Source organism: Dendrobium catenatum, unplaced genomic scaffold (assembly GCF_001605985.2).
Source record: "Dendrobium catenatum unplaced genomic scaffold, ASM160598v2 original_scaffold_197033, whole genome shotgun sequence".
Lineage (NCBI taxonomy): Eukaryota > Viridiplantae > Streptophyta > Magnoliopsida > Asparagales > Orchidaceae > Dendrobium > Dendrobium catenatum.
The window spans coordinates 307,844-320,064 of NW_021515450.1; the positions used below are offsets into that span (position 1 = coordinate 307,844).

The window sequence follows — 12,221 nt, forward strand, 5'->3', positions numbered from 1 at the left end:
AGAAATTTCATGGTGCACACTTGATTGGGTCCCACTTATGAGTCGCTGTCGCTCGTGGGGAATCAAACACGAGTTGGGGGTTCTCAACCATACTCGTCCATCAACTAAATTAAGCATAAGTGGGCTAACTAACACCTAAGTTATTATAAAAATAAGTGACGTGACATTAATAAAAAAAAAAACTTGTAGATTATGACATTACTCGTTAAAGAACAAACATAGAAAATCATTCTCATGTCAAATGTGACAATTTGACATGACACATTTGTTAAATAATTAAAATATTTTTCAAATTTATATCAGACTTTTAAATTTACCAATATATAAAATTACCATTATTTTTTATTTTATTAAAATATATCAATTAACTTAGTGTATAAAAATGTATAAATTATTATTAATTTTGTCACATAATTTTTAAATACATTATTTTCTCACAAGCATGTAAATTCCAAAAATTTCACCAACCCGAAAACCGGGGAGCCCGAACCGGACCCGATGCCGACCGCCGTCGGTGGCATTCTCGTAGATATCCATCATTTTCTATAGCACAACGTCGCCGTCGGCGACGCGCCGACCACTGTCGTGCCGTCGCTCCAATTCTCACAAAGCGTACGCTGCCTCGGCCGCTCTTTGTTTCTCCTAAACCTCCAAACGGTAAAAAGGGAAGGTACTGTGCCCACTTTATGATGAACAGTAAGAGAGGCAGAGAAGCGAGAATCCTCCTATTAGCCAAAGGGCGATGCTATGGTCTTTGTTTGGCTTTTACCTACCTGCAACCGGACGACGCACTCCGCGCTGGCATACTAAAGCAAAAGAAGATTCCCCCTCTTCTTCCTTTTCCCTTTCCCTTCTCCATTCCACCTTGCCCGCCCTAAAACCCTAGATCTATGATCATACAGATGATGTGATTGCTCTCTGGAGCTCTTTCGTTCTCTTTGTTGCCGTACGTCCAAAGCGCTTTCCCTTTCTGGTTTCTCCGATGGGCTGCGCCGGTTCGAAGCTCGAGGAGCTGAATGCCGTTGCTCTCTGCCGCGAAAGGTCCGACCTTCTCGCCGAAGCTATTCGCCACCGCTACGCTCTTGCGGACGCGCACGCGGCTTACGCTGACTCGCTCCGTTCCGTCGGCGCCGCACTCCATCGGTTTCTCGACAGCGACCTTGCAGCCCACTTGCAGGGATCGCCCATCCTTTCTCTTCCAGCGCAGCGTAAAGGCGATCCATTTCCCCCAACTTCGCCTGCGCCGCCACCACCGGGTGCTGCGGCGGTGGAAGGCATTTCCTCGGCGCACTCTAGCTCCCGATCTCAATCTGGCTCACACATTCACTTCCACTCCTCCGATGACTCCGACTCGGACGGCGACTTGCTTCAACACTCCGACAGCGACTCCCCTGTTCATCTTCACACCGATCACCATGAACTCCTAAGTGGACCAACCTATTTCAACGTTCACTACGCGCGTAGCAATCCGCCTCCTACCTCTGTTTCTTTTGAACAGCGCGTGGAAAGCCCTGAGCTAGTGCACTACGGCTCTGTTACTGAACCCTCGTCGTCGTCTTCTTACCCCTTTGCTTACGTTTATCAGCCCAGCTATTATGGCTACCCTGGAATGGGCGGTTTCTTCGGCTCTCAATCACCACCTGCTGCAATGTCTCAGGCTCCTCCTAATGGCCCTGAAGCTAACTCCAAAGCTTCCACTTCCCGGGCAGCTCTGCTTCCTCCTTCCCCGCCGAGGACGTCTACCTGGGACTTCCTGAACCCATTTGAGTCCTTTGAGAGCTACTACCCGCCTTACACACCCAGCCGGACCTCTAAGGAGGCGAGGGAAGATGAAGGCATCCCTGATCTTGAAGAGGATGAGCAAGAAGTTATAAAGGAAGCTTATGTGGACCAAAAATTTGTAGCTCATAACTCTGCAGCCGCTATGCCGGAGTACTCCGGTAAAGGTGCATCAGCTTCCGGAGAGAATGTTGGCAGTTCAGTGGAGGGTTCAAGGTATGATCTGAGGCTGAAGGAGGATGAGGTGGAAGTGGTGGAAAAGAATGTTGTTGGTGGTGCGGTGCAGAAGCCCCATGAAGGGAGGTCTGTAGCGGCTCCTCGAAGATATCATGATGTATCTGAGGTTGCAAGCGAGATAAGGGTCCAGTTTGAGCGGGCAGCTGAGTCAACCAAAGACCTGTCTAGGCTGCTCGAAGTGGGAAAGCTTCCCTACATCAGAAAAAAATCTGTTTTTGCAGGTGAAGGGTTTCTGCATTTTATGATGTTATTTTCTTCCTTGTTAAGCAAGAATTCCTTGCGGTTGATATCTTATATTGATTGTCTTTTGTTTTTCTTCTTGAGAACAGCATCTTCAAGAATGATGTGTGTGATTCCGGCCCTTATGTCCAAGGATGAAGATTTAGTATATGATGAGGATAAAGTAATGAGCTCTTGGAATCTTTCTTCAACATTGCAGAAGCTATATATTTGGGAACAAAAGCTCCATGCTGAAATCAGAGTATGCGCTCAATTTTTCTATTTTTGATGTTAGGAGGCACCATTTATACACTCTTTGTGCATTCGCCTAAATTCTTGGAGCCTATCTTTCCCAACAAAAATTTCTAGAGGTGCTCGTGATTAGTCTGTACCGGGTTTTACATTCTGATGGAGTATTAAGTTCTCTGTGCCATTTTATATGTGCCACAACATTATTCTTTCCTATCAATGTTGTTGTAGATTGTTGCTCATCTCACCCCAAAAAATAGAACCCCATCCTCCGAATAACGAGAAATTATTTTGTGCGGACACTGGACACAGCTTACCGTCCAGAGGCGAATCAAGTGCAGACACGTCATCCAGTACCGAGCAGTACTAAGCTGCGGTACCAAGTAGGGGGTGACGTGACACATTTTCATTGGGTTCTGAACGGCATTCGGTGTGCGCACAAAATAATTTGCCTCAAACAAAGGCCCCAAGCCCCCAAACCTCCAGCTCCACCCCCGGGGTTTGCTTTTAACTTTTATTGTTTCTTCAATTGACCTTGTTGTACATAACTTAAACAATTCATTGTTAAAGATTTGAGATTTTAGTTACTTTTGTCTCCTAGTTTGTATTTATACTTAATTTTACCATTCATTAGGTTGAGGAAAAGATGCGGTTGCTTCATGATAGAAACAGTAAGAAACTGAAGCGCTTGGATGTAAGAGGGGCAGAAGCTCACAAGATAGAGGCTACTCAAACATTTGTAAGGAAGCTGTCAACAAAGATAAGGATTGCAATACAGATTGTTAACTCTATAACTACAAAGATAGATGTTCTGAGAGATGAAGAGCTGTGGCCTCAGATAGACGGACTCATCCAGGGGTATTCCGTTATCTTGTCTTCTCGTCTACTCTAAACTGATTTCTTTTTGCAGATGAGGATAAGTACTGCTTTGCTACTTCATATAGTTTGAACTCTTAAGCTTAAATCTAATTGCATGCAGTTCTACTTAGCCCAAATTATTTTTCTTTTTCATTCGTAAAAATGTGGCTTTTCCCCATTTCTTCTCTAATAACTTGTTTTCATAATCTGTTATGACTGATACTTTGGGATTTGAGTCTGCTTTTTGCTGATATCAATGTATTGCAAATAGTTTTAGCAATACATTATTGTCTTATGGATACGAGACTTGTATTCCATTGTTGCTCGTTACTTCAGTGTTGCGTTATTAGAAGGGTCATAAAAGCAAGGAAGTTTTGATTTTGCTAGTGATTTAGGGGCTGTTTGGCTATAAGATCTACTAATTCCTGTAAATTATGATTTAATAAATCCTATGTGGGTTCAATTCTTGAAATTGTTTGGTATGATAGATGTTAAATCCAATGAAATCAAGGTAAACTGTTTGGCTACTTATTTCAGGATTTAAGGATTTATATGCTTGAGATATCTTCTTATATTTATTTTGAGAACAAATAAAGTATAATTAATCTTATTAAACATTTCAACTAATAATTAATTAATAATTTACTAAGCAAATAAAGTAATAACTTATATTAAAAAAAGATAAAAGTAAAAAAAAATTAATTTACTTATGATAATAAAGTTTTAATTAACTAATGTTAATTACTAAGATTAATTTAATTGCTTAATTAACAGACACATACATACATATACACCACTCAATATTTCCTCATTTGCATATCTCCCATCTAAATTTTTCCATTTATATTATAGCACTCTAAACATCAAAATAAAATAAAAAAATTATATATATAATTTGTTTGATTGGATATTAATCATTATAATTATTGAGTGCTAGAATATTTGATGATAGAGAAATAAATAGTTTACCATCATAGTTTAGCGCGAAGATCTAAAACACAAATAGATAAGAGAATAGTGAAAAATTTATTAGAAACACAAGAATTTTTATGTAAAATTCTCAAGAATGAGAAAAACTATGGGGCCTAACTCAATTAAAATGATTCCAGTAGTGTTTGTCATCAATTACAAATAATGCTATTCCTCAAGAAAGACATTCATGTACCTATTATATTTTTGAAGTCGGAAGTGTCCAGTGGCGAAAACACATCATAAATTTTGTTGCAAAAGTTGGGAGTCAGAGTTGATGTCGACAGTGGCATCAATCTTATAAGTGACGGCTTGTGTTGACTTTATTAATGATTTTAGGTTATGAAGGTACTAAACCCTAGACTAGCCAGGCAACAGTGGTCCAATTGACCTTGGAGTGATAAATGTCGGAAGAACTATAGTTGGACGACGAATGTCAAAGGACTATAGTCGGGTGAGAGTGATCGGAAGAATCATAATTGGACAAGAGTAGTCAGAAGAATCATAGTCGGGTCACGGGTGAAATAGTTGGAGTACCGTAGTTAAGCGGTAGTGTTATAACAACCCAAAAATATGAAACTTATTTTAAAATAAAAATTTGAATTTATGTTTTAATTGGATCGCTTCAACGCTGTGCTTGTAGCACTGCGGAGCAAGGCTTGTGAGCACGACGATGCCAAAAATTGTCGTCGCGACATTGAAGACTTTGTTATGCAATAATTTTGGATTCAACATGCGGTATATATATATATATATAAAATTCCCAATCTTAAGCACTTCAGCCACCGACCATCCCACCTCCCCCATTTGCACTTGGCTTGCCGTGGAAGAAGAGAAGGAAGGGAGAGGAAAAGAAGAGATAAAAGAGAGAGATATCAAGTTTTGGTCATTTTTGTCAGTTTCTTCAGCTATGAAAAATCTTCTAATTATTGTAAATAACATGCATTCCACTTTGGTTTTCAATGATTTTAAGTTTGATGAATTTAATCTCTCCAAAATTAATAAAAAATATGTTTTATTCTAATTTATTGTACTTTTATCGTATAACTTTTTTGTATACGATATATATGAATTTTATGGACATTTTGACTATAATATTATTAAATTTTATTGGTTAAATTGAAAGTTTTGATTTTATGAACCTAAAGATATTGTACATATTTTCATGTTTTCTATAGTTTAAGTATTCCATGTTGCATTTCAAAGATCAAAGAGAGATTGATGTTAGTTCTGTGTGGAATTTAATTATGTTGATCAAACGGATGTTACTCGGTGCTATGTTTGAGCCCCCCAGTGTTGTATGTTCGTGCACCTCATTGTTGTATATCCGAGTGCCTAGGCACTGGACAATTTTTTGTAAAATCAATAGAGGGGGGAGGGCCGCATCGCTTTATATTCGGCGTTGCGTTGCTATTAGACAGACTGAATGATAGTAGTTAGAGCGTCATAGTGTTGTGAGACGGACTGACACTTTTTTTCTCATTTTTCATTAAGGGTGACTTCCCTTGGTGGTTATTGTTGTATCTCGTTATTTGTTCTTGTATGAGAATGGTGGATGAATGAAGAGAAGCAAGGAGAGAGTTAGAAAGAAGCGAAAACTGTACTTATTTCTCCAAATTTTCGTAGTAGAATTTTTGATATGGTGTGGCTAGAAATTTTTTCCCCATTTTTGGGTTTTTTCATGTTAAATCTTGACCATCTTGTACTTGTTTCGTTGTGATGTTTTACTTTTCTCCTCCAACAACTGATATCAAAGCCAAGTTCATCAGTATGAGTGGGAGAAATGGTGGACGAAGCAAGATACAAGATTGAGAAGTTCAATGGTTCAAACATGCATTCTTGACGATACAAATTGAAGATTTGTTATATCAAAAGAAGTTGTATTTGTTGTTGAAAGGAATCACCAATAAGTCAAATTATATGGCTTTGGAGGAGCAGAGGTTCTTGACCCGACTGCCCTAGGTTTGATACGACTTTCACTTTCCTCATATATTGCATTTAATATTGTAAATGATAAGACTACAATCGATCTCATGGTTGCACTGACTAAAATGTCTGAGAAGTTGTCAACCTCAAACAAAGTATTTTTGATGTATAAGTTATTCATTATGAAGATATTGGACAACACTTCAATGACATAACACCTGAATAATCTGAACACCATGATGAGTCAGTTGTGTTCGGTTGGCATCAAGTTTGATGATGAGGTGAGAGCGTTGTTGTTATCTTCATTGTCAGAAGGTTGGGATGAGCTTGTTATTGCCGTGTGTAACTCTTTAGGAAGTTCAAAGCTGAACTTTAAGAACATTGCGGGGCTAGTGCTTAATGAATAGGTTCGGAAAATGGTCAGCGATGAATCCTCAAATTCCATTCTAAATGTTGAAGCAAGATGAAGAGGTTTAGAGAGAAATCTAAGTAAAGAAAGATCATAACCCAGGAGAGGAAAGTCTACTCAGGTTGAAGAAAAGTTGTGTGCTGGAGCTATGGAAAGATGGGTCATTTGAAGAATGATTGTACAATTCCAAAGAAAGCTAGTGGTGGATGTTAAAACAAAGTATATATGTAGAAGAGTTTCAATCAAATTCGTTGGTCTTATCTATGTATAATTTATGTATAATTTTGAAAATTGGGTTATTGATTCAGGTGCTTCATTCCATGCAAGTTCTAACAATGATGCATTCAAAAATCACACTCAATGTGTTTTGGGTAAAGTGTATCTTGGAGACAACAAGTGCTGCGGAATTATTGGGCAGGGAGATGTTAATATTAGAATGGATGTTAAATTCAATGAAAATGAAATATATAAGGGTAAAAATGAGGCTCTTGAAGATTCTTTCAAATATATTGAGATAGAGGATGATGTTAATGATCAAGAAGACAAAGCTGTGAATCACAGAGGGTTTCAAAGATGCCTTCTATTGAAGTTAGGAGATTCACTAGAATCTCAAAGTCAATATAAAAGTATTCTTCCTTCTTGTACTATCTATTGCTGATAGATAGTGGTGAACTTGAGTGTTATGATGAGGTCATTCATGTTGATGACACGAAGAAGTTGGAACAAGTCATAGATGACGAGATGGATTCACTTGAGTTGAATCAGATTTGGAATTTGACACAACTACCAGATGAGAAGAGAGCACTACATAATAAGTGAGTTTACAAACTGAAAGAACCTGATGATAGCAAACGCTACAAGCTAAGCTTATAGTTAAAAGATTTTCAGCAAAAGGAAGAATTGGACTTCACTTAAATTTTCTCTCAAGTGGTGAAGATGACTGCAATCAGAGTTGTTCTAAGTATGGTAGTAGTGGAGGATTTACATCTAAATCAGATGGATGTAAAGACAACATATTTTCATGGTGACATTGAAGAAGAGTTATACATGCTACAAACTTAGGGATATATGATCACATTTAAAAAATATCTAATGTTTAGGCTCAAAAAGAGCCTATATGGGCTGAAGTAGGCACTAAGCTAGTGGTAAAGGAGATTTGACAGGTTTATGTCAGATAATGAGTACACAAAGTGTCAGACATATCATTATTATTATTTTTTAAATATTTTGATAATTGTTATATTATTTTGCTTTTGTATATGGATGACATGCTGGTTGTAGGGTTAGATATGAAGAAGATAAGATGTTTGAATTAGCAGTTATTAATGGAGTTGAAATGAAAGATATGTGCCCAACAAAGAAAAATCTCAGTATCAGAATCAACAGAGATAGAATTGCATGTATATTGAAGTTGTCTCAAGCATAATATGTTGAACATGTGTTGAAGAGATTAAACATGAATGAGAGTGTGAGACAAAGTCAATTTGCACTCCCTTGGATAGTCATTTTAAGCTATCTAAAGTACAATCTCTAAAATCTGATGTAAAGCAAGAATAGATGGAGAGAACTTCATATGCTTCAACAGTTGAAAGTTTGATGTATGCTATAATCTATATGAGACCTAATATAGCATATGCAGTGGGAGTAGTCGGTAGATTTATGTGTAACCCAGACAAACTTCATTGTGAGGTGATTAAGTGAATTCTCAGGTACTTAAGAGGATCAGTTGACAAAGTTATTTGCTTTGGAGGTGCAAGGATTGATCTACAAGTGTATGTAGATTTTGATCTTGTTGGATATCTTGATTGTAAGAGGAGCACAAAATGCTATACCTTCACTTTGGGAAATACTACAGTGAGTTGAGTTTCCAAGTTGCAGAAGATTATTATGCTCTCAATCACAAAAGCTGGGTATATTGCTATCACTTTGGCTAGCAGAGAGATGATATGGTTGCAAAGTTTTTGGGTAGAACTTGGCGAGATGTTATGTATGTATTAGTTAGGATTCAACAAGATAAGACATCCAACTTTAATGTGGTATTTTCATCTTTCATTTGTATTTATTATATCATTGTAGCATCATCATCATCATTATTATCATTATCATTGCATCAACTTTAGTATTATTATTACTACAGACGACTTTAAATAAATTATTAAGAGTCATCACCCATTGCCCGTAGATGTAGTTTGGTCATTAATTATAGGCTATAACCTGGAGAATACCACAAACCATATTTAAAAGAAAGTCGGCCAGCACACCCTCCTGAATAGGATATTATGTTTTAACAACCAACCCATATGAATTACAGTATTGATAGTCAGCATTCATTGCTTACATGCAAATATCATTTATCATATATCGATTGTATCAATTGTTGGGGGTGGGAAGTAAAACAAACAAGAAAGATAAAAATAGTAGAAATAAAAAGAACAACAAGATTTAACACGAAAAAACTCGAAACCGGAAAAAATTTACGTACCCGCACAACACCAACAAATCCATTATGAAAATTGGGAGAGACAAGTACAGATCTCTCTTTTTTCAAACTCTCTCATTGCTTCTCTTCTCTCTCCCACCATTCTTACACAAGAACAAACAAAGAGATACAATACAAATCACTAAGGGATGCCGCCCTTGTTGACCTCGTATTTGGCTTGCAAATTCACCTCATCGATCGCCGATAAATTCAAAATTGAACCGCTTTCGTGTCAATCGAAGTCGATTTGATCACATAAACTTAATTTGATGTCAAGTCCGATTTGACTCGATTCAAGCTTAATTTGATTTCAACATCATCACCGATCATTAAAAAGAGTCTAATCGAGCCCAAATAAATTTGATTGATTATCAAACAAATTCATTTGAGCCTCGTTGAGTCTTCTTTGTCTAAACTTTTCAGAAGATCCTTCACTTGACACTTGCATCTATAAATTCAGAGTAAAAAGTTTATTTTCTGTTTTTACTTCTTGGCCTTTTCTTCTTAGAAAATATAAAGTATAGCTTTGTTTGTTGATTTCTTTCCTACTTATGACAAGTTAGTGTGAAACATATGAGCAGTAGCTAATTTAAGAAGTTAATGTACATGCCCTGGTTGGAAATGCTATTAAAGTTCACCTTTTGTTGAAGCAATATATTCCTAATTTCTACTTTCTCAAAACTAAAATTACTAATAAATTTTCTTTTTCACAGCTTTGAGAGAATGTGGGGGGTTATGTTGGAATGCCATCAAATTCAAAACCAGGCAATAGCTGAAGCTAGTCATTTAGATTCCATTGCATCTAGAGGAAAGGTCAGTGATGAACTTATGAATGCCATTATGCATCTTGAAATGGAGTTAATGAGGTGGATAGGAAACTTCTCTGCCTGGATAAATTCACAGAAAAACTTCATTAAAGCATTGAATAGCTGGCTCGTACTTTGCCTTCACTACGAACCAGAAGTAACTGCTGATGGGATTCCTCCTTATTCTCCTGGGAGAATTGGTGCTCCCCCAGTCTTTGTCATATTTAATTGCTGGTCTCAAGCTCTGGATAGAGTTTCAGATAAGGAGATTGTGTTTGCTATGTATTCTTCTGCTGCCACCATAAAGCAACTATGGCAACACAGTGACATGGAACTACGTCAAAAGATGATTTCCAATAGAGACATGGAGAGACTGTTTAAAACGAGGGAAAGAGAAGTACAAGCCATTAACAAGGAATTAGATGCGCTTAACATTTCATCGAAGAACCAATCTGCTGAACCTACCAGTCTTCAATCTGCTCTACGACAACTCTTTCAGTCCATGGAAAATTTTGCAACTGATACCATGAAAGCTTATGAGGATCTCCATGCCCGTGCAGTAGAACAGAAGGCCATGCCCGTGCAGTAGAACAGAAGGCAGTTACAGAGGAAGCAAAAATCTCACGGATGTAAAGAAGTAATCTTCCATGAGCTTGGAGTCATGATCTTCCGTGGAACTATTATGCTGAAGGTGAAGCCCTGTGAAGAACCAATCTTCTGGCGAGCTTGTTTCAATGACCTTCATTAGTTCATCAAATTGCTGCTTTGCACTGATTATGAAAGGTTGTTTGAGCAGTGGGAGCTGCTCTTTTAATGGCAGATGGCTTTGCTTCCTGAGTTGAAGAACGCATACTGGACAGAAAGGAAAAAAAGCTTAAAAGAGGATTGATTGATAAGAAATCAAACTGTGATCCAGCTCTGCAATCTCCGGCGGAGCTCTACATTCTGAAACCAGTTGCTGGCACTGATACTCCATTTTTGTGGGAAATGGATGTGCTAAAGGGACTGGATGAATTGTTGCCTTTGGTTCTTAGACGAAGCTAGGCAGGTAAATGTTCCCATTCTGTCTTTAAGCAAAGGCAATTAGTGTTGCATTATGTAAATTTTCAACTAGGTCTGATAATGTGTAGTAAAATAATCATAGGATACTATCTTATGTACATTTCTCTCTATTTAATTGGAATCATTTCTTTTGTTGCAAGGCTGACAAAATATATCTATGCTTCTTACTGTTGCCTGGAGTATACATTGTTGTTCATTTATTTGCATTAGTATTTTCTCCTTGCCTATGGCTGAATTTCTGGATTAGCATGGCATGATGGAGGGCAATGGAAGCTAACAGCCCGGCAACCGATTACGGATTGGTGAATGCTTAGTGTATGTTTGAGACATGACCCCTCATCCCCAAACTTGACATATGGTTGGCAATTCTGCATTAACCCCAGCTCATGGAGAAATTATTCTATGCGGAGACCTCATGCAAAACACCGTCCAGAGACCAATCAGAATGTGCCACGTTAGCAGTATCGAGCTGCGGTACTGAACAGTAACGAGCAGTGGTACCGAGCGAAAAGGAGTAACGTGGTGCATTCTGATTGGTCTCCGAACGGCCACAAAATAATTAAGGGATTTTTATATACCTAACACTTAAAACTATGTTATTTACTTATCTCACACCTAAACTTACCTATTTACACACACACCACTAAAAAAACTTTTCCCTTTCCAAAAAACCACTCCGTCTTCCTCTCCGTTAAACCCCGTTCGTGAGTTGCTTGTTTGGGCGCGAAACTACTGTTCCTTCGGCATCTGTTCATCTTCTTCATTTCTTGGATCTCAGTTACGGAAGAAAAGCATCGGAGCCTCCCGTCTAGCCTCTTGTACATTTCGGCCGAAGACTCCATTCCAGATTCGCATCCCTGCCGAAGCCTCCCATCCAGATTCGCATTTGTGCTGCCTATGAAACGGGAAAAAATTGATTAGGTAATAGATTTATGTTTAATAGGTAAGACGCTATATTTTGTTCTTTGCTAGAACAAATTTTATTAGGTAAGTTATTTTTTTGAAACAGAAAAAGCCCTTCCGGTCTAAGCCTCCCGTCAAGACTCGCGTTCGTTCTGCCTCTAGAACAGAAATATTTTGATTAGGTAAGCTGCGATATTGTCTGGTTTGTTAGATATATGTTGATTTTTTATTAGGTTAGTAGCTTTTATGAACAGAAATAATTTTTTTGATTACTAACTTCTTTGCTAGATATGGATTCCAACAATTTCTGTTATATTGTATTCAA

The 12,221-nt window shown here is 37.9% G+C and overlaps 1 protein-coding gene across 1 annotated transcript; it reads left to right on the forward strand.

Annotated features, from left to right (window-relative positions):
* The first annotated feature begins 474 nt into the window (after positions 1 to 474).
* LOC110114634 (nitrate regulatory gene2 protein) lies at positions 475 to 11,161 on the forward strand. Its single transcript, XM_020847569.2, has 4 exons — positions 475 to 2,237; positions 2,346 to 2,497; positions 3,119 to 3,342; positions 9,839 to 11,161. Exons 1-4 carry the CDS (start codon positions 983 to 985, stop codon positions 10,518 to 10,520), a joined length of 2,313 nt encoding a protein of 770 aa, XP_020703228.1. The 5' UTR covers positions 475 to 982; the 3' UTR covers positions 10,521 to 11,161.
* Positions 11,162 to 12,221: the final 1,060 nt, after the last annotated feature.